Genomic DNA, 20,902 nt, shown 5'->3' with positions numbered 1-20,902 from the left:
AGGCAGAGTCCAGGCAGTGTTACTTCCCTGTTTTTTAGACTTCTCAGCCTGGCCTTTCTCTGTGCTAGCTAGTGCTAGCCTTGCCTTCATCAGGAAATCCAGAGGGCTTCAAGCACAGGAAGAACTATGTAAGCTTTTTTATTCATATCCATTAAGACTGAAAATATCATTTTCCATCACCATGGAGCCTGGGCTCTTCACTTTGAGTAGATCCTCTGTAACACGATCACTGTCACTGGGGAAACCAAGAGTCAGCTGGAGTAACGTGTTGATTGATGACATTTGAAGTTATGCCCACCCATATTCTAACAAACAGACCTTATCTAAGGAAAGCACCTCTGATGTTGTAATTAGCTTAAACATATCTAGGTAAAATAATACTGAAATATCTGGGTGGGCTTTAAATCCTATGGTATGTATATTGCTGCATTTCTAAAAGAAAAAAATACACACACACAGAGGAAAGGGACATGTGAAGTCAAAGCATAGACCAGATCTAAGAAGCCATATGATGCCTGGAGTTACCAGAAGTCCAGGAGGTAAACAGGCAATCTTCTCTTTTCATCTAAGTGAAAATCTAAATCAGATTTTCAGCTTCCAAGACCATAAGAGAATACATTGCTATTGTTTTTGTATTTTGGCTTTTGGCTTCTTGTGACAGGTCCTCACATAGGCCAGCCTGTTCTCAAATTCACCGGAGATGAACTTATAGCCCATTTTGGAGCCAACTATTTTTACAAGGAACCTAGGCACACATTGCAAGATTAAACTTCTTATATGCCCATTCTTGGAGCTTGGAACAAGGACAATCCATGTTAATCTATGGAATTTCTACATAGAGTAGTAGCACAACAGTCACTTCTGTGTTCTTCAATTCTACTTTCTACTCTTCTGTAATTTTTGTTTCTTAGGCCACCATGGATCCCAAGTTTACATCACAAACCTTTTTAGTCACATTTTCTAAGGAGATTATATTAATTTCAACAACAAAACAAGATCACTTCATTTGGCTTTCTAACTCCCTTAACAATCCATAGTTTTCTCTTATCTGGTTTGACATATCCCATTGAGTTATTTTACTGATTATCCACCCAATTGTCGTTTCTCATTCTCCTGTGGCTTACGACTGGAACTCTAATAACCTATGTCTTCATATATGCCTTTAGTAAACTAGAATGGATTCTGTATTTTCTTTGCATGTTTGTTGGTGTGAACTTTGTGATTCTACACAATGAACTCAGTGGTGGTCTTGAGGAGTCTTGACTGACATTTGAATGTGCATTACACATTCTTACAGTTCCCTGTATAGAAATGTAAAACCCCCCAATGGTTTTACTTCATGAATGCTTAACATTTTAAAATATTCAAAGCTCTAAACATTTTTAGACCAGGTGTGTGATGACAAGTAAAACTGAAGTATGGAATGATTGGTTCATTAACAATAACCCCTCTGAGAGTTTCGCCTCATCCAATACAAACAAGTGCTTCCAAAGGCATTCATATTTAGCCTTATAAAGACTTTAAAGAAAGGATATATTGCTTAAAAAGTAAAATCACTGTATTAAATAATAGAGTGAAAAAGTTCAAAACTTTTTTCTCAAAACAAAGAATATAAAGGCAAAGCCTTGTCTTATTAAATGCTTTATATAATTAAATCTTAATTACCATAGCTAAAAGTAGAAGGTACCTGTTAAATAAATTGTATGGGGAATCACAGGAACAATATGAATAAAGAAACACCTACAAATTAGTGTCTAGTGAAGGAATGGGTGGCAGAACACACTGAAGAGTTGAGCAATTGCAAAATAAATTATAAAACACAAAACGAGAAATCATCTGAAAAATATTAGAAAACTATCAGTGTCATTCCACCCATCCATAGAAATTTTACCAGCTTTCTTCTTTCAAACTGGTATTTTAATGGCATTGTACTTAGCTAGTTTTGTTGCTATTTCTACTACAAAAATTATACTAAATTCAGTACCTTGAATCAACATAAATATGGTATCATTTAGTTCTGTAGATCAGAAGCCAGATGTAGTCTAAACTCAACATTCTAGCTGAACCATTTCCTGTCCAATGTGTTGCTCTGTGTTTTCTGGTTCTAGAACCAATTTCTAGACCCTTCTTCCACCTGTGGCACTAACACAAGTTGATCTAGTTCTTTTCTCTGCCTGACTCGGACTGCATCTTCTTTTTCCCTCCTCCACTGTTTAGAACATTTGCAATGAAATGGAACTCAACTAGATCACCAAGAAAGATTTCTTATTTAAAGTTATCTGATTAGCGACTCACATTCATTTTGTGATCAAAATTATTTATTGCCACGGAAATAGCATGTTTACCAGCTTCTGTAAATGTGAGATAGACCTCTTTGGGAAACATTTATAGCCTGCCAAAAGTAACACTCCTAACTTCTCCAGTTTGGTAATGATGCTGTGCATATGCAAGCTGTTATCATTGGAGGAAACTGGAGACAGAATACATAAGATTCTACTATTTTTGTGACTTCTATTCATTTTAAAATAACACTTGTCAAAGGAATCAGAATTTGGTGAAAATGTAGAAATGCTTACAAAATAGTAAATTAAGCCTACTGTGATATCACACAAACTACACCCAATCCCATCTAAAATGTACATTAAGGTCACATTCTTCATTTAATTGAGTTATCCATTCAAGATTTGCTGGTTTCAGTTATTAACACAAGGATCTATTCAATGAACATGATTTCAATTTCCACCCCTTTAATTACAACCCTGCCCACAAAGAACTTAATATTATTAGAAACATATCAAAGCCTAACTTCAATATGCCTGATAGCAGCAATAGACTTTCACGATGTTTATTTTTTTAAGCACATTTACCAAGGTTACAATTGAAAAGCCTTATGCAATGTTACTAAATTGTCTTAGGTTAAGATTCATGCTGGTTTTCTAAAACCATCACATTCTGTTTGGCTTATTATTTTTCTAATGTTATGTGATACATAGAATAGATGCTGTCACCCTGATTTTATAGAGAAAGTAAATTAGACCTGAAAAATGACATGGAGATTTCTGGTAAAGAGATGGATGTGTGCTTACATTTTACTTTCCTAGTCTAGTCCCCAAACTAAACAATGATAAATGGAATTTGGAAAGGAGAAAGCAAATAAACATCTGTGAAATGGACAGAAATAATGGGTCTATTAGGTTGTAGGTGTGGAAGTTGCTGCTGATGAATCTGGGACTTCATTGCCTGTGTGGTGTTAGCTGGAAATAAGGAGGGAAGTACCTAGCTACCCCACAATGAAGAAGAAGAAATAAAAGAAGGAGGAGGAGGAGGAGGAAAAAGAAGATGAGGAGGAAGAACAAGAACAAAAACATGAATAAAAAGAAGAAATACTTGGTTGAAGAAGCAACTAGTGGAAGTTTCCCTTGTAACTGTGGGGTTCCCAGTGTACAAGGTCTAGGGAAAGAGGGAGACAGAAACAGACCAGACACTGGAACCCAGTTACCTCTGGGCTCTGTCTGCCATGGTCAAGAACACCAAGCTAACAATAGTTAAACAGCCGTATATGCAAGGCAGAAAAAGACATAAACAGAAAGGTATGGCAATATAAATAATTACTAATCAAAATCTTAAACACACACACACACACACACACACACACACCAGTATGAGAGTAGAAGCTGCTGGAGGTGGGGCTCACTGAAAGAATGCTTGTCTCCAGGGTGCCAGGTCCCAGGTTCTATCCCAAAGACCACAAAAAAGAAACACACCAACAAAGTCAGAAAAGTATGGAGGAGATATGAACAAGATGCTCAAGTGGCCGGCAGAATGATGAAAATCAAAACAATAACAAAAAACAAGGTAGAAAATTGAAAACTTTTAACCCTTTCATAAGCTCTGCCATGCAACATCATCTCTGCCTCCAGGGAGTCTGCGTCTAAGGTGTCTGACTGGAAGGCTGTCTAGCGATAACAAGCAATTCTGGAATCTCTGAGTACATAGGTCAAGGATGGCTTGATGGAGTCACCCTTCACAGGAATCTGGAGCAGACAGAGGCAGAGTCAGGACATTGGTTCTTCAGAGACAGAACCAAGTTGTGTGGACCAGCATAGAGGATGTCATAGGGTGGAAACTTAATGGATATAGTCCATCATTGTGTCTGCTTACACAGAGGATGGAAAAGAAAGGAATGATTCAGCCACTATGGATAAGGTAAGGAGACATGATAAGTGCTGAGTTCCAACGTTATGTTAGATCCAGAGACAAGCACCCATGTTCTGGGCTCATTCTACACTAAACTGCCTGTATAATTTAATCCTAAAACTAACTTTGCCCGAAACCACTGCTCTCTTGCTAAAATCATGAACTTCTGCCAAAGTTAGCAACTTAAAATTTTCCTTTTATAAATTATATCTAATTTAATAATGTTTTACTGTTCTTAAGTTGCAAAATACTTTTGTTGATGACATACATGTTTTAAAGAAATATGCTTCATATACTGGGCTCATAATGGCATGAAGTGGTTATGTTTGTACTTCTTTTCATAATTGTGGAAACACCAACTGTTTAAGAAAAAATGAGTAATAAATATATGACAACTTTTTTTGTACTTCAATATTACTTATTTCACCTCTCACAAGTTAGAACTATGGATTTACTAATAGACCATACAACTCAGTCATTACTTTTGTCTGTTACCCCTTCTCCAAGTTGACTTCAAAGCAACAAGTTATTAAGTATCACTAAATTTCAGGTATTGTGTCTATAAGTGGGAATAGAAGGGGCTGTGCAAAGTCCAGGAAACCTTAAGGTGTAGAAATGTCACTGAGTGCTTGCACATAAACAAGTACAATTCTTCGTAATTTCAGTTTCCAACAGTCTACACATTTTCCCGCAGGCTTGGAGGTAGATATATGATCTCCAAATAGGTGCATGTTCCCATCACAACTGACCTTCAGGTTTGCTTAAAGCAAAACAGTTGCTCTTACCACCTCACCTGCGTTTAATGAGAGCCGTTTCTTCATGCCAACGTTGTGTTAATGAACTGAGATGGAGGAAAAACAAACAGATCTCTCCGTTTTACACCAGATTGTCTTTCTGCCTTGTGGCTTTAATCACGAAGTCCTCCCCACATCTGCCATAATAACAATTATGGCTCTTCTGCTCCCTCCTCCCCCAGGAGGACATGAGAGAGGATAGCAACACCTCCGGAAAAAAATCAGGGCACATTCTTAATCTGTTTCCAGCATTGTAGGTAATAATTTTCCTCTGCAAACACCCAAGGGATGGTTTTGTGAGTTCACATACCCAACATCCCGTAGGTTTGTAACACCACTGTGATTTCTAAGTTTTCTTCTATCTTTCCTTTTTTGAGATAAGTTTTAATTATGTGGACAGGTTGTAAAAATCTGTTTGTTCTTGTAAACAACTATTTCTTTGTTAGTACTAGATTTGGTTTAACTGTTTTCCTCCTATCTGCATCTTCTTATATACCCAGGAAATATGTCAGTCCATTGTTTAAATGCGGTTAGCAAAGGAGGAGAAAGCTAGCTTCTTCTCAGTTTCCCTTGGAAGTTGTTCTTTGCTGCAGATGCCTGAAACGCCCATGTATATTTAGTTTTCATTCAATATAGGTGCAAAATATAGGCCCTCCAAATCAGCAGATTTTTGACATCTTTAAAACCTGCTTTCTTGCCACAATCAAAGTACTAAAAATCCCCCAAGAGCTGGTAAAATCATTGAGTTGCCACTCCTTAGGTGTCTGAGAAAAATTGGTTTGAACAAGTGACCGGAAATGCTAACAACAATAGCTGTTTCATTCTGGCCCTCTCTGAATTACAGTTAAAATGCAAAGAAAATGAATGCTTGTGGTGGATTAATTTTGTTTATGCATAACTGCTTTCTAGAATTGGGTTGTATTTTCTTCTTAATCAAATGATCATTCTAAATATCTTATACATCCCCGATGAAATCTGACCTCATATTGTCTTTGAAACCAAGTTCTGTGTAAAAACTGGTTTCCTAACAATGACTAACTAAGTTACATGTAGTGATACACACTCTAATCTTAGTACTTATAAGGTGGACACAGGAGAAACCAGAGTTTGACTGAACTACATAATGAGATAATATTAGAAGGAATGGAAGAGAGTAAATCGTATCATTTGACTGGCCCTACAACTACTCATAGCAGCTTTTAATTTTAACTTGACATAAGCTACAGTTGCCTGGGAAGAAGGAACCCTAGATGAGGACTTGCCTCCATCAGATTGGCCTGTGGGCGTGTCTATAAGGCATATTTCTTGATTAATGATTTATGTGGGAGGGCCCAAACCACTTGCTGGTGGTTCCACCCTAAGGCAGTATCCTTGAGGAGGAATCCTTGAAACATAAATAAAATGGACAAAAAAATTTATAGACAATTTTTTATACCAATGGTCAAAAGGCACACGAAAATTCTCAAAATCCCTACTCATTAGGAAACTCAAAGTAGAATAGGAGGAGAACAGGATGAGAAATACCATAAAAGAGGGAGTCATAGGTTAGAAGACAGATCTGGCACCAGTGAGACCTCTAGTGATCTAAAGGGATGACACCAACTGGCAAGCTAAGCAATAGTGGAGAGACCACCTTAAATGCCCATTCCTGATAATGAGCTTGACGTCTAGCCTATATGCCATCCTAGAACCTTCATCCAGTGACTGATGGAAGCAGAGGCAAACACCCACAGTTAAACACTGAACTGAACCAATGGAACCCAGTGACAGAGAGAGAGGAGCGATGAGTAAATTGGCAAAGAATGAGCTAGCAAAACCAGCAGAGACAGCTGATCTGAACAAGGGGAGAGCTCTTGGACCAGACCTACAGCTGGGAGGCCAGCATGGGACTGATCCAGACCCCCGAATGTGAGAGTCAGTGAGGAGGCCTGGGCAACCTATGGGGCCCTGGGCAGTAGATCAGTGTTTATCCCTGGCATACAAACGGACTTTGTGTGTCCATAATACAAAGAGGGATGCTCTCTCAGCCTGGACTCTTAGGGGAGTGCCTGGACCCTGCCCTGAGGGAAATGACAGACTCTGGATATCCCCTATGTGGAAGGAAGTGGGGATAGGGTGGGAGGCTGGGGGTGATAGTGAGGGGTGCAGGAGGAGGGGAGGGAGAGGGAGCTGGGATTGACATGTGAAGAAAGCTACTTAAAATTCAAGTAATAAAAAAAAGAATTAAAAAAAGAACCTGAAAGTTAAATCCATACTACCTCACATTCATTAAGTTGACAATTAATAAAAATAAGTAAAAACTGAAGGTAAATGAATGAGAATTAATAAGCATATAGAGAATATGAGCAGGACATGGTAGCCCACACCTGTAGGCCTAGTACTTGGGAGACTGAGGCAGAAGGATCATGAATTCAATGCCAGCCTAACCTACAAAGTGAGCCTCTAACTAAAAACAAACAACACACACGCACACACACACACACACACACACTCACACACAATGCCAAACCAAAAAAGAAAGAGAATTTAAAGAAACCAAAGCTTGGCACAATGCTAACAGGAATAAAAAGTGGGAGAACCACCAGTGCTCCCTCAAAACTTAACGAGCGCACCATGGCATTGCTGTGGGAGCTAGAAGTGGGATTTCAGGAAATGTGCTGAGAAGTAGTACTGAAAGGAGGCTCTTAAAGGATATGTGGACCTCACCTTCACAGAGGTTACCACAATAACCTTACAGTGGGCACCACCCTAGTGTCCATTAACAGGTGAGTGGGCAAACACAAATTATCAAATTCTTTTTGTCCTTAAACTAGAAGGAAATTTTAGAACAAACTACAATCTAAACAAACCTTGGCAGCATTGTGCTATGTGACACAAAATCAATCAAAAAAAAAGAAGGAAGGAAGAGAGGGAGGGAGGGAGGAAGGGAGGTTGAGAAAAGGAAGGAAGGAAGGAAGGAAGGAAGGGAAAGAAAGAAGGAAGGAAACAGAGGAAAAAGAAGGAAGAAAGGAAAGGAGGATGGAAGGAAAAAAGGAAGGGAAGGAAAGTTAAGGAAAGAAGGAAAGGAAAGGAAAACAGAGAGACAAGTATTGAGGCCAGAGAAATGGTTCAGTGGTTAATAGCACTTGCAGAGGAACTGGATTTGGTTCCCAGAAACCACATGGAGGCTAACAGTCATCTTTAACTCCAATTCCAGGTGATCTAAGCCATCTTCTGGCCTCTGTGTGCACCAGACATGTAAATGATACACAGATGTACATGTAGACAAACACTTGCACACACAAAATAAAAATATGACTTTAATAAAAACAACAAAATACTGATGATTCCATTTAGCTGAGGTAGTAGAAAGTAGAAAAATACCTTCAGGGACTGACAACAGGAAAGGCACCAGTCCATGTGCATGGTCTTAGTGTTGAAAGGAAAAGGAATGCTAGGAATTTACCCCATAACTATGTGACTGTAACAGGATTAAAAGGGTAAGTGGACTCGCCAGGCTATATTTAAATATTTATGCATATAAATATGTAATAATAACAAAGAAAAGGAGGCCAGGAATCGCAGGGGGCCTGGGAGGAGTTGGACTAAGGAAAGAGAATGGCGAGATGATTCTCCTTGAGCTCCTATCCTGGCTTCCAACAATATTGGACTGTCAAATGTAGGATGAAATAAATGCTTCCCTACTCAAGTTCCTTTTTATTGGAATGCTTTATCACAGCAACAAAAAGCTAACTAATCCCCCCCTCTTAGTAAGATACATTAGCATTCTCCCTCAAAAACTCTCCTCAAAGTTTTTGAGTCATATTTGGGGTAAGAGATGAGTTATAGACATAGCATTGTGGACAATGTCTTTACGTTGAAGAAACATTTATGCAACTCTTCCAGAGAGGAAATGTGGTGTGTGGCCAACAAGGCTCTCTGGGTGTCATAGATGCTTTCTTGACAGTGACCCCATTTGTCAGGCTGTTCACCAGATGAGGGCCCATTATGTTTGGTGTGGTTTAGTAGGAGCCACGATCCTCACTTGAATTTCATGGGAGTCACACGGACACCAGCATCTGATACAGGCTCTTATGAGTGGTCATATTTTTCTAAGAAGAATATTCACATTTCCATTAGATTCTCAGAAGTGGGTGTGACATAGAATAAAATTGAGACTAAAGTAATTTTGTTCAAAGAAAAAGCTGATTTGAATTGGTTTTCTTTTGTTTTATATTAAAGTGATCTTTCCTTGCCCAGGTGGATTTTTATGCTCTCTGATAAATTTCATTAATTATGTACTTTTGAGAGGGAATTTTTGGACCCAGGGCTTTTCTACTTTTTATGCCCCACGAAGATTGTAAATTCATCATTTAAATTTTATAAATCTGTTATTTTTACCTAAATGAAGAATGCTAAATTAAACTTTTCTGTTTTGAATTCTGTATACAGTCAGTCCTCCTTATCTACAGATTCATCAAATGTGTACTTGAAAATATTTGGCAAAAACAAGCATCTGTATTGAACGTGTACAGACTTCATTCAGAGATCCAACCAACTACATATCCAAATATTCAAAAACAAACAACTACATCAGAAAGGAGCCTGAGGCCCTTTCCCAAGCATATTCCATGGAGAGCAGCCTGCTGCAGACATTCATGTGACATATACCCTGCGTTGGGGGTAGGAATAGATAGCCTAGCCTAGAGGTACTTTAACATACACCACAGGAGGTGCATGGTTACATGAGGATACTGTATTCTTTGTCCCAAGTTGTCTGAGCATCCTGCTGTCCTCAGATACTAAACAAATGACAGGGTTTCCCAAACCCTGCAAGCATGTCCTAAACCTCATTCTCCATTCATCAACAATCCATTCTGTTTCCATTCTTCTCTTTGCCATTATGTTAGTTATAGTAACCCAAACCTTACCGTCACTCCTTACAACAGGAAACAGCTTAAATGCCACCCAGCCTTTTCACTTGATTAAATGTCACGCTGGGCTTTATTATGGGTGGGATAAGAGCACACAGTATTCCACAGATAAGATACCAAGTTGCTCCTGGAGTGTTTACTACAGGAGTCCTCTTTCAGTGAGTTACCACATATTTGAGACTTCAGTGCTGTTCACGTGCTTGCTTTTGCTTTTGCCGTATTTGAACACAAACCCAGACATGTATAATGTGGATTGTTTGAAATTCTAGGTTACTTTGAGGAATGGGCCTCAAGAGACCAAGAAAAGATTGAAACTCCATGGAGCAATAACCATGTAGCCTTTGCATTCGGACATGAAGAGAAACACAGCCATCTGAAGTGGTCATGAACCCCAAACAAGTCTTCCTTTCTGTCCTGCTCTTTGGGACAGCAGGGCTTCTACTCTTCATGTATCTGCAAGTCTGGATTGAAGAACAGCACTCAGGTAACATGCAGACCCTATGTTCTCCCTTTAAATGATATCCACAATGCCGCCTTGGTATTGAGTAAATTGTGATGGTGGCAGATGTATGATGAGCCAGAAATCTTCCAACACCCACAACTCAAATGCCCAAATCTTGAAAGTAGAAAATATTTTAAGTTTGGCTTTTTTCTTTCTCTACAATTTGTGTCGTTTTGAAGGGGGCATCCTGGTTTCTTCAGCACAACATCAATGCCTTTTATTCCAAATGCCTATAGAAGTATAGAACTTATTCCCTCTCTGATCTGCCCACTAATCTCTACCACGCTTAAATAGGAGAAAAATATGTGAGACTCACTTTTCATTCCTAAATTTTATGTTGATCTTCAACATTAACACGAAAATTCTCCAAACATTTGTTGTTAAGTGAAGGTTGACGATCTTCTAAAATACTAATAGCAAGACTTTTTTGACTTGGCAGGTCGCAGTGTTTCTGTCATAACTACTCAACACTGACAATATGCGACAAAAGTGAAAAAACTGATGAATTCATGTTTCAATAATACTTTACAAAAAGAGATGATAGGCCAGATTTGGCACATAGACCTTGTTTTCCTGACCTCGGCCAAGTTCATCTTATGTATTCTTCATTTGGTTTACAAATGTCTGTGCCTAGAAGACATTCAGTGACTGCTTAAATGGGTATATTTATAATTAAAATGATATTATTAAGGGAAGTGCCAGAGAACAACTCAGAAATGTATACATTTGGCTGTTAATGAAATTCACCTTTTTCGTTTGGGAGAAATGGACTTTGGAGATTGTCTTTTAAAAATAAAGCAGAAGCAGATTGATTTCTTAATTGTTTCCAGTTGTGACCTACTTAAGGGCATCCTATGTAAGAAGCCCTGAAGTATATACTAAACAACATTGAACAGCAGTGCACAGTCACTAGTGTGACAAGTTTAAATGTTATTTCCATTTTTAAATATCTTCCTTGGTTTACCTTTGCTGACAGTTTGGATATGTTTGATTTGTGCAGTGGTCTATGTTAAAGAGATTGTTTATAACTGTTTTCTAGAGTCTATGACGTGTTCCCAACATGATTCTTAATCCCCCAATTTGTATAAATTATGACTGTGAGATACTATATTATTTAATAATTTTGCAAAAAATACTTATAATATTGAATTAAGCCTCATGTGATAAATGTGTAGGCTATTCTCCCTGAAAACTAATTCCTAATGTCAATTTTCTTACATGATGAGGCCTCATAGGTGTGTATTAAATGAAGGACTAAATTGGACCCTGTAGACTAGAATGTAGCAAAGGAAGCAAACTTGAAAAGATCTCATTCTTAACTACTTGCAAGCATCATGTTTGCCTACAACTTCTAGAGAGTTTTACCAGTCTCCAGTACATAAAGGACAATATGTATAAAGACTGCTTAGTCTGTCAGTAAGAAACAAGATGTACTAAGAAACAGTCAAATCATGTGACAACAGTCTTCAAGCAAAATGCACCTCAGAGCCAAAATTATGGCTCAGTGGGTAAAGGTTCTTGTTGTACAAGCCAGGCAACCTGTGTTCAATACCCAGAACCCAGGTAAACATGGAAGAAGAGAACCAATTCTACTGTATTGTTTTCTGACCTCCACATACAGGTTATAACACATGTATCTATGTTTACACAGACACACACACACACACACACAGACATGCACACCCTGTAAGAGGAACTGCCTCCAGCTCTCGAAGCTCCCACAGGTGAAGCCAGCACTCAGGATCCCAGATGTTTGGGCCTCACTTACACTTCAGTTGCCGCAGAAAACACTTAGCTTGTTATCACGCTCTTGCTTGAAGCCTTTGAAATGGAGGTAAAGACTGATTTCTACACTCCCTTGATTTTCCTGGGCTTTTTTTCTAAGTTAATAAAAATACTTCAGAATCCCAAACTAAATCTTTTTCAGCATCTCTGACATGCTGGCAGAGGGTGATAAACCACAGTCTTTTGAAAATGGAGGAGAAAGTGGATGACAGAGAAATGAAAACTTGTCTAGTCATCATGTGATAGACTGCCTTATAGTACCCATGTTGTCCTTTCCTTAAACATTTAATTTGCATGTGTGTATGTGTGTGTGTTGTGTTTGTTTCAACTGCATGTTCACATGTATGTGCATGCAGATGTGTGTGAGGATTCATGTGCTTGTGTGAAGGGCAGAGATCGAATGCCCATGTCTTCCTCTATCACTGGCAGGGTTCGTGCCGACGGTGGTGTTCCAACTTTGGCCAGTCTAGCCAGCCAGCTTGCTGAAAGCCCCCCACTCCACCTCCCAAAGGCTGAGGTTACAGTTGGGTCACTTGGATTCCCATGTCAGTTCTGGGGATCTCAACTCCGTCTTCATGCTTATGCAGCAAGCGTTTTTATCCACTTGCATTTATAATATCTAATTTAAAACACCCATTTGTGTGCTATCACGAGTTTTATTTTTAGTGGGTTTTTTTTGCACTTAAGAGTACAAGTTTTCCATTCAGAAAGGTTTTGAGTAGCTCAGCTATATGATTCAGACCCTTCTCTTTAGCTCTGTGACCTGAGCACATTCCTTAGCCCTTCTGAGACTCAGTTTTGTCATCTATAAAATGGGGATTTAACATTTTCCATGTAGTTAGTAATAAAGTCGGTGAAAACTTAATCTTTGCTGATCAAAAGAATGTTGTGAAGAATTAATTAAGGACAAATAGTACATAGGGTAAGATGCCAATCCAATGAGACCTTGCCTTTATAGGAAGATGAGAGACCAGAGCTTCAGTGAAGCTCATGGCTCCAGCCTGTTATCTTTGCAGAATGAAGCAGCATCCACAGATTTGCCTGTTCTGAGATGCGTAAGTAAGACTCCGTTACAGCTCAGGAGGCAGGATGCTGCCTAATCTTGTACCTTTAGTGATTAAGAAAAAAACTGAAAAGTAAAATAAAATCCTGTTCTGGCTCTGGCTAGAATGCTTGGGAGGATCCGTTCCGTATCAGGTCAGTCCAGTCTGGTTGCTCATGTGGAAGCTAGAAGGGAGTGTCAGGATGACTGCAGGGAGGACCATTTCCTGGCCACATCTTTCTCCACAAGCCACCTCTGAGGTCAGGCATACCTTCACTCAACAGTGTGTCCTGAGGACTTCACAGCTGCAGGTGCCAAACAATATGGTGAATACAAGGATATTACAGCGACCGAGAAAAAATGTCCGTTTTCTTGAGGATACCAGCCCCACAGATATTATAGGACAAAATGGCCCCTGTGCCCAGTCAACACATTGGTACACAAGGACAATTTATTGTGACAAAAAGCAAAGGAGACTCTATCACAAGACAAAATAATAAATTGGGACAAAGAGAAGAGTCTAAAGGGTCTCCACCAGGAAAAAAATTCCTCACTACTTCTAGCTGCCTAGACTTCAACTTCATAGTCTGTGGAATCTGTGAGCTTTGCAAATCTACCAGAATAATCCCCTTGCTGACTCCACTCTCAGAGCTGCAGACCCCGGACCTGTGACCCCCCAACATCCCTTCCCCCGCATGCGACACCTTCAGCTCAGCTCTAATTTCATTTTCTCTGATCACTCTGCAGATTTGTCACCCTTCCAATAGCATAGAGCTTAATGTGTGCAGATGCTCCACTGCCTTACCATGGTGGTGAATAAATATTATTTATGTTGGTGTTCCAACACCCTAGCCAAATGTTCCCTTAGGCTTGTTTTAGTGTTCCTAGTAATCAAGGTCCATACTCCCAGGACATCCATTGGTTTATCAGAGCATCCTTTGTGGGTTCCCTGTATTAATTAGTAGGACTTGCACCCTGACCTGGGCTGCCTCACTCTCCCTGAGTTTTAACCCTTAAAAGTTCATATAGCTAAATTCTTGCCTGGGGTGGATTTAGGCTGAGGGATGACAGCATATGGTAAACACGTTTGATGATGTCAGTCAACCCCAGCAGCAGTACATAAGGAAGGAGGTAAGCTAACAAACAGTTTAAGTTTGCTCTCTGTGGAGAGAAAGGGGGAGGAAAGTGTTTTCTAGGTTTGTAGGTTACAGTCCATCATGGAGAGTCTTCTCCCATCAGTTATCAACTTGGAAAATATAAATGTTCCATAGACATACCACACCGTCCTAGACAATCTGGTGAAAACAGTTCTTCAGATGATAGAGTCCATCTTCCCAAATGTGTCCAGGTTTGTATCAGGTTGGCAAAAACTATGACACTAACAGAGAGAAAATAGCTAAGTTTCACTAATCCCAGCACTCCAGAGGCTCAGGCAGCAGACTAGCTGGTGACTAGTCTGATCTATATAGTGAAAGCCTATTTCAAAAGCAAACACTATTCACCCTCTGGTTCTGTAGAACTCTGCTCTGAAATACATGTTGGCCATGTTCCTTATAAACAGTGATACAATTTTCTGTATGTCAAGTCCTAGTCAAGTCCTACATCCACATCAAGATAGCCAAAGCAAGACAGAGACATTGTCTTTCCCAAAGTTCAACAGACATCATTAGCATGTTAATTCTCCTGTATTTTTTAAGTATGAAAGCAAAAGACAACCTTGCGATGCTTGAGGCAGAGAACTGTCACCTGTTTTCTCCCTGAAGCCGGTTCGGGTTTTCACTCAGCCTGGACGCTTAGTGTGAACTCTGAAGAGTCTGCTTCCTCTTCCAAAGTTTTCCTTCCAGACTGGATTCATAGCATTCTTCTCTCCTGAGTCTCTGTAATGAAAGAGCATGATCTTTGCCTGCAAAATCAGACTGCTTATCCTGATAGTGATGCTGGGAAATTGAGTGTCTTTTTCTTTGTTTGCTGGAACCTGATTTTGCTCAGTATGGCCAACTTTTTAAAACCAAATGGATGCTTACCCCTGCCTCCTTTATCTGGACACTGCCATGCTTGCCACCTTAATCCGGACATTTCCTTGACTGTTTGCATGGCTAAGTTTTCTCTTACCCTGTAGGGTGCTGCTTAATCTTCTTGTTGTGACAACATACAGGGGGTCCAAAGGATGAGGCCTGTACTCATTGACTGATCTACCTGTTGCCCTCACTTGTCTTCAGGTGTAAACATGGCCATCCCTCACTTTGCCATGCATCCATTTCATCTTCCAAGTTTAATATTAATTCTCAATCACCTAGCCCCGGGTAATTTGATGGCCTTGTGTGCTGTGTCCTCCAATGTGACTGAGCAATGCTCCATCCCTTTGTTTCATTTGCCAGAAGTGACACAGTCCTCACCTTTAAGTTATTTCAAATCCTTCAAGACTGACTAACGTTCAGTAGCCAAGCATCATAACAGGAAAGTGCTCGATTAAACCAAATACATAGGGGCTTTCCAATGAGCAACAGCATCTCCAGAAACAAAGTAATACTGCGAGATTCTGAGTGAGATACCAGGGTGAAATGTGCAATTCAAGGAGGCAGAGGCAAAGTGGAGATTTTACTGGTGAAAAGGGAAAACATGTGTAAGCTGCTTAGATACAAAGTCCATTAGCCTTGGAGATTACAAGCTGAATTGGCTCCTACTCATTGGTGGGGGAGTGTGAGTGTGCAAGCATCTCATCCAGAGCATCCCATTTGAATTGTTGCAGTCTTAAAAATCAGAGATAAACTTTGTTACAGAAGTGTGTGCATACCTGGGCCTCACAAGACTTAGGGGTACCTGTAGATCATGGGGTGTTTCTTAGAGGATATTTGGGCAGGTCACTCAGACAGTGTTTTCTGAGACAGGCAGGTATTTGCCCTGTACCTGAATTATGCTTTGGTTCTAAAAAACTTATTTTATCTTGGTATAAACACTGGTTATACCTTTTAAAAGATCCTTAAGAATTTAGTGAAGTAATGAACCCCTTTGTTGCCCCGGTATGCTGGGAGTGTGAGCATGCTGTGACGTGATGGCCTGGCATCAGCTCATCACCCACCTCTCTGTGGCAGCCTGCCCCTGGGGCTCCATTTCATTTTCAGGTTTCTCCTCCCCTCTGGTAATGCCTTCGGAGATGTGCCAAGAACCACCATATTTCAAAGTAACTCATCATGTGGTCCTTTGGCCTGGCATCTAACATTGTTCCCAATGTATCATTGACCACTGAATAGACACAGTCCAAGGAATGAGAGGACAGACAGCCCAAGCATGACCAATGAATGATTTCCTTTCTTAGGATTTTGATTTTAAGACCTGGGTTGTGGATCTCAATGTTTAGATTACGTGATGTAAAATCAGAAATTGTGTAACTATTTTCTATCCTAGAGACCAGAGCAGCAGAAGACACTGGGTTTGGAGTGGTAGTAGTAAGAGAAGATCAGCTAAAGAGAGAAACCCAGCAAGTGCTTGTGTCTTTGATCTATGTCTTCCAAGGTCCTAAAGTGCCTCTGTTCTTTTAAAACACTTTTCTCATGCTCAGTAAGTGACCATCATTCCTGGATAGGGGTTACTGATTTCCAAGGGGCCTCATCATGGATACAAATAACTTTATTCATCCTGGATGATATATTAAAACAAGAAATGACACTGAAGCATCTCCAAAAAATGCTTTTATTTCTCCTTATGCTACAGATTGAAAGGTGCTGCCTGTTTAACCCAATATGGAATCTCCTGGTTGGGCCCTTGGTACTTAACTAGATATACAGTAAATATTGGCTGGATGAGTAAATGATGGTCCAATCAGGGCTCCACAAGCTAAGGGAGGGGGTATATGATGCTGGTGCTCACCTCTGCATTTTTCAGAAATGAAAACGCTTGGTGCATGGCGGGCCATCAAATTTCACAGGAGTATCCAATCTGTTTCCATTGGGATCAGAGATGAGTCATCCAAAAGAAAGTATGGAAAACATGCACAAGGAATACTTCTCTACCATAAAAATGAGAAAATATCATTAAAAGATATCAGTGTAAAGACATAAAAATGCTGATTATGTCAATTGGATCTACATATACTGTGTGTGTGTGTGAGTGTGTGAGTGTGTAAACCCCAAAATGTGCATGGTTACTGCATTTTTATTAAGAAAAAGTAAAATCATAAAGTCAAAGAAAAAATAATCTAAGAATTTGAGATAAGTGAAAGCAACATTTAGAAGATAAAACCTGGAAAGTTACATTTTTCCCTTTTTAAATTTTTGTTTGTAACAAAGGTGAATTATTGATATTTGAAAAAAAGTGAAAACCCGAATGAGGGTGTAGATGGCTAGCATCTGTTAACTGGGCATTTGGAAAAGATGAAGCAGGAGAATTGCTTTGCGCTCAAGGCCAACCTTGGTACATAGAGAATTCCAGGACACCATAAGCTACAGAGTGAAGTGGTCTCCAACAAAACAGCACAACTCAAATGAATCACCCAAGTTGCTCTTTTAGACTCTTCTATGTATACGCTTCTATGTAGACTCTTCATTGTATACCTGAAAGATTTAACTAATGACATCTCAGAAGCTTGAGCCCTGGATTTCTGGCCTGTTCTAACATTTTTAACTAATGACATCTCAGAAGCTTGAGCCCTGGACTTCTAACCTGTTCTAACGTTTTATCAGCAGTGGACTGTTGCCTCTTGATTCCAATGGTTCTTATTGCCAGTGTTCACACATTCTTTTTGACATTGAAATAGCGGCATCCTATGTTGGATGTTTTGTCATGGATGCTGTGGTATGTCCCTATAGTTATTAATTCAAGGGAGTATCATGTTTTACATTCATGGCTTCATATGCAAGGCATGTATGTGCATAAATGTTTTTACGACTTGTCTTTTTTATTTAACAGTAGGTCTGGAGGATTATATTTTTGTGTGATTACAGATCGCTCACTTATCTGCTATAATCTGTTCATGACACAGGGAGTTTCTATACATGAATGAGTTATATAGTTCTCCAAAATTCCATCAGCTTCACAATTCCTTATGTCACATAATTACCTTTTCCTCTGTTCGCTCCAATATAAATTAGGATTCTGTAAGACATTGCATATGTTCAGTGGTAATTCTGGTAACACATACACAGAGATGTTTATTTCAGTGCATTTATTTCCATTCAGAAACACAGCAGTAAGATGTAAGTACGAGGCACACAGACTGCACAGTCTGTCTTTGTTTACTGGTATGTCAACAAAGTCGTCCACATTTCATTGAAAATCAATTGAAATAATTAGCAAGTCATTAGTGTGGACTGTGAGTATGAGTGCAGAGACCTCACTCACTAAATTATTCATTGCAATGTACAAGTCAAGTTCTGTTACTACGTATTGATTCAGTCTGTAATACCACCTAGTCCAAACTCTAATTTTCCTAATAAAAATTAAATCCTCTTTCAAATACCAGAGTATCATCTGGTCCCAGAAGCTTCTTTGTACAGAGAAGCAACTGAAAGGCTTAACTTTGCAGAGCCATAAGTAATAAATCTGCACCAGAATACAACCACTCCCCTCCCTCTCTCCCCATTTTTCTTTCCCTCATTCCTTCCACTACTGGTGTCTTTCTGCTTGATTTCCCTTTAATTTCCAAGAGGATCCCAAAGAATTATTTGTTTATTTCCCATAGTATCTGGAATATACCCAGTTACAAACCTGGGTAGACAGCATAGTAGAGAGATATGTCAGTACGGATAATAAACAGTTTCCATTCTCTATCTGACAATGTACCTACTCAGAGAAGAACTTCCAGGTGCCACCCCAGAGTTTAAAAGAAAATTCAGTTAGATGTAACCCCATCCTAGTACTGAAAGCTTTGTTTAGGGAGAAGAGACATACAGTTGGGACTCTGTCTCCCCCATTGTTTGCTAATTTCATTTAGATTGCCTTCATTCATGTATATATTTTAGGGAGTTTCTGTTTTATTGGCTTTCTGTACTGATCCAAAGCAAGAAAAGAAAAAACTGTAGTGATAAAATGACTCCTAATGTCATTCTGCTATATTCATAGATCAGTGCCTTATTCAGCCATTATTAAAGAAGCCCCCTCTTGCAGTAGGTAGAGACAAACACAGAGGCTACAGCCTGACATTACACGTAGAATGAGAGACCTTGGAACACTTATCCCTAAATGGGATGCCTCCATCTAACCCCTCCCATCAGAGCTCAAGGAAGAGGAGGCAGAATGAGTTTAAGATCCAGAGGGGAAAGAAAACAAGGCCCTCTCAGTCAACATGAGCAAAGCTCATATGAGCTCACAGAGGCTGAAGCAGCAAGCCTAGGGCCTGCGCAGGTCTGCACAAGGCCTTCTGTATATAAATCACAGCTCCCAGTTTAGAATGTGTATGGGATTCCTGGATGTGAATAAGTGGTCTCTAATTCTTATGCCTTCTCTTGGGTCTTTTCCTCCCAGTAGTTTGTCTTGGCCAATTTGATGTGATAGGGTTTTTTTTAATTTTATTACAACTTATTCCGTTATATTAAAAAAAAATGAATGGATGTTACTTATGCCTTCTGGGAAAGGGAAAGTTAGTTTTCTCCAATGGAGTGACACTAGGTATATCAACCATTCCAAAAGAGGCCTCATGTTCAGGAATATTTGACCAACATATAATGGAATACACAGGTTTTTCATATGTGTTTTTTGTTGCAGTTTAGTATTTTGTTTGTTTGTTTGTGTGTGTGTGTACATGTTTAATTTCATATTTTTGTTTTATTCTTGTTTTGTGGGGCATTTTGTTGTTATATTAGGTTTTTGTTTGTTTTCTGAAAGAGAACTTAAAGTTTGGTGGGAAGGGAAGGGAGGAGGATCTGGAAGGACTTGAAGAAAGGGAAGAATATGATCAAAATATAGTCAAGCTTAAATTTTTTTAAATGCAAGAAAAGAAAAATAACTTCAATACTGTGCAATTGAAGTCTTTGAAAACAACTCCAGACATACCTTTCTGCAGTCTGGCAACCAAGATGTTTTGTGGGAAACTGCGTAGCATCCAGTGCATCAGAGATTAAAGAACAACACAGCTTGAAAAGAACACATGAATCATGTTTAGATAAAGAAATACCTTAGTTTTCATTATGATTTCTGTCGTTATTTGTCCCCAGTCACAGAGCACTGAAACTTTTATTACACTTTATATATAGAAGCAAATTGTCTTTGCTAACCCAGCGGATCTCCAGTCTCCTGCCCAGCATTTAACCTTTTAGCTACATGTCTTATTGAGTGAGGCAGACCAGGCTGTAAACATTTGCTTCCCTACATGTCTGCTTCTTTGCAGTGGCTTCCCAAAGGGATCACAGAAGGTGCAACTTTTAAAAATTCAATTCAGTGACTTGGAAGATAGCTTAGTGGGTAAAGTATTGTCACTGGAAATCTGGTGGAGTCACATCTGGGTTGCCACATGTCAGCAGGTAAACTAGGGTCTTACTCAAAGTTATTATTTTCATTAGTAACAATTTCAGAATGGACTCAGAGCAAGCTCAAGGACAATTTCACTAGTGTGTAGAAGAAAAATTCCAGGGCAGGCAAGTTGTAAATCTGGGGCAGCTAGAGGAGGAAGAAGAGGAGGAGAAGGAGCAGGAGGAGCGAGGGAAGGAGGAGGAAAACTATGCCAATTATATGCACC

General features: G+C 39.4%; 1 protein-coding gene and 1 long non-coding RNA gene across 9 annotated transcripts in view; one reads left to right on the top strand and one right to left on the bottom strand.

Annotated features, from left to right (window-relative positions):
• The window catches only part of Chst9 (carbohydrate sulfotransferase 9), a 241,840-nt gene that overhangs the window by 23,569 nt on the left and 197,369 nt on the right, over positions 1–20,902 (top strand). The window contains exon 2 of one of the 2 annotated variants that reach the window (XM_040757868.1): positions 10,174–10,388. In XM_040757868.1, coding sequence (XP_040613802.1) covers positions 10,289–10,388 — 100 coding nt within the window. In that variant the 5' untranslated portion in view covers positions 10,174–10,288. Of the gene's footprint in view, positions 1–10,173; positions 10,389–20,902 lie in introns of those variants that run through there. The other variant, XM_040757869.1, reaches the window with a different exon arrangement.
• Positions 13,667–20,902, bottom strand: part of LOC110343440 — a 286,166-nt gene continuing 278,930 nt past the window's right edge. For 6 of the 7 annotated variants that reach the window (XR_005881688.1, XR_005881684.1, XR_005881689.1 and 3 more), the window contains 3 exons: positions 20,221–20,300; positions 17,101–17,239; positions 13,667–15,110 (listed from right to left, as the gene is read on the bottom strand). This is a non-coding gene — a long non-coding RNA (uncharacterized LOC110343440). The remainder of the gene's footprint in view (positions 15,111–17,100; positions 17,240–20,220; positions 20,301–20,902) is intronic. The other variant, XR_005881686.1, reaches the window with a different exon arrangement.

This window comes from Mesocricetus auratus, unplaced genomic scaffold (assembly GCF_017639785.1).
Source record: "Mesocricetus auratus isolate SY011 unplaced genomic scaffold, BCM_Maur_2.0 Super-Scaffold_100015, whole genome shotgun sequence".
Lineage (NCBI taxonomy): Eukaryota > Metazoa > Chordata > Mammalia > Rodentia > Cricetidae > Mesocricetus > Mesocricetus auratus.
This window is presented reverse-complemented; position numbering and strand designations above follow the sequence as displayed.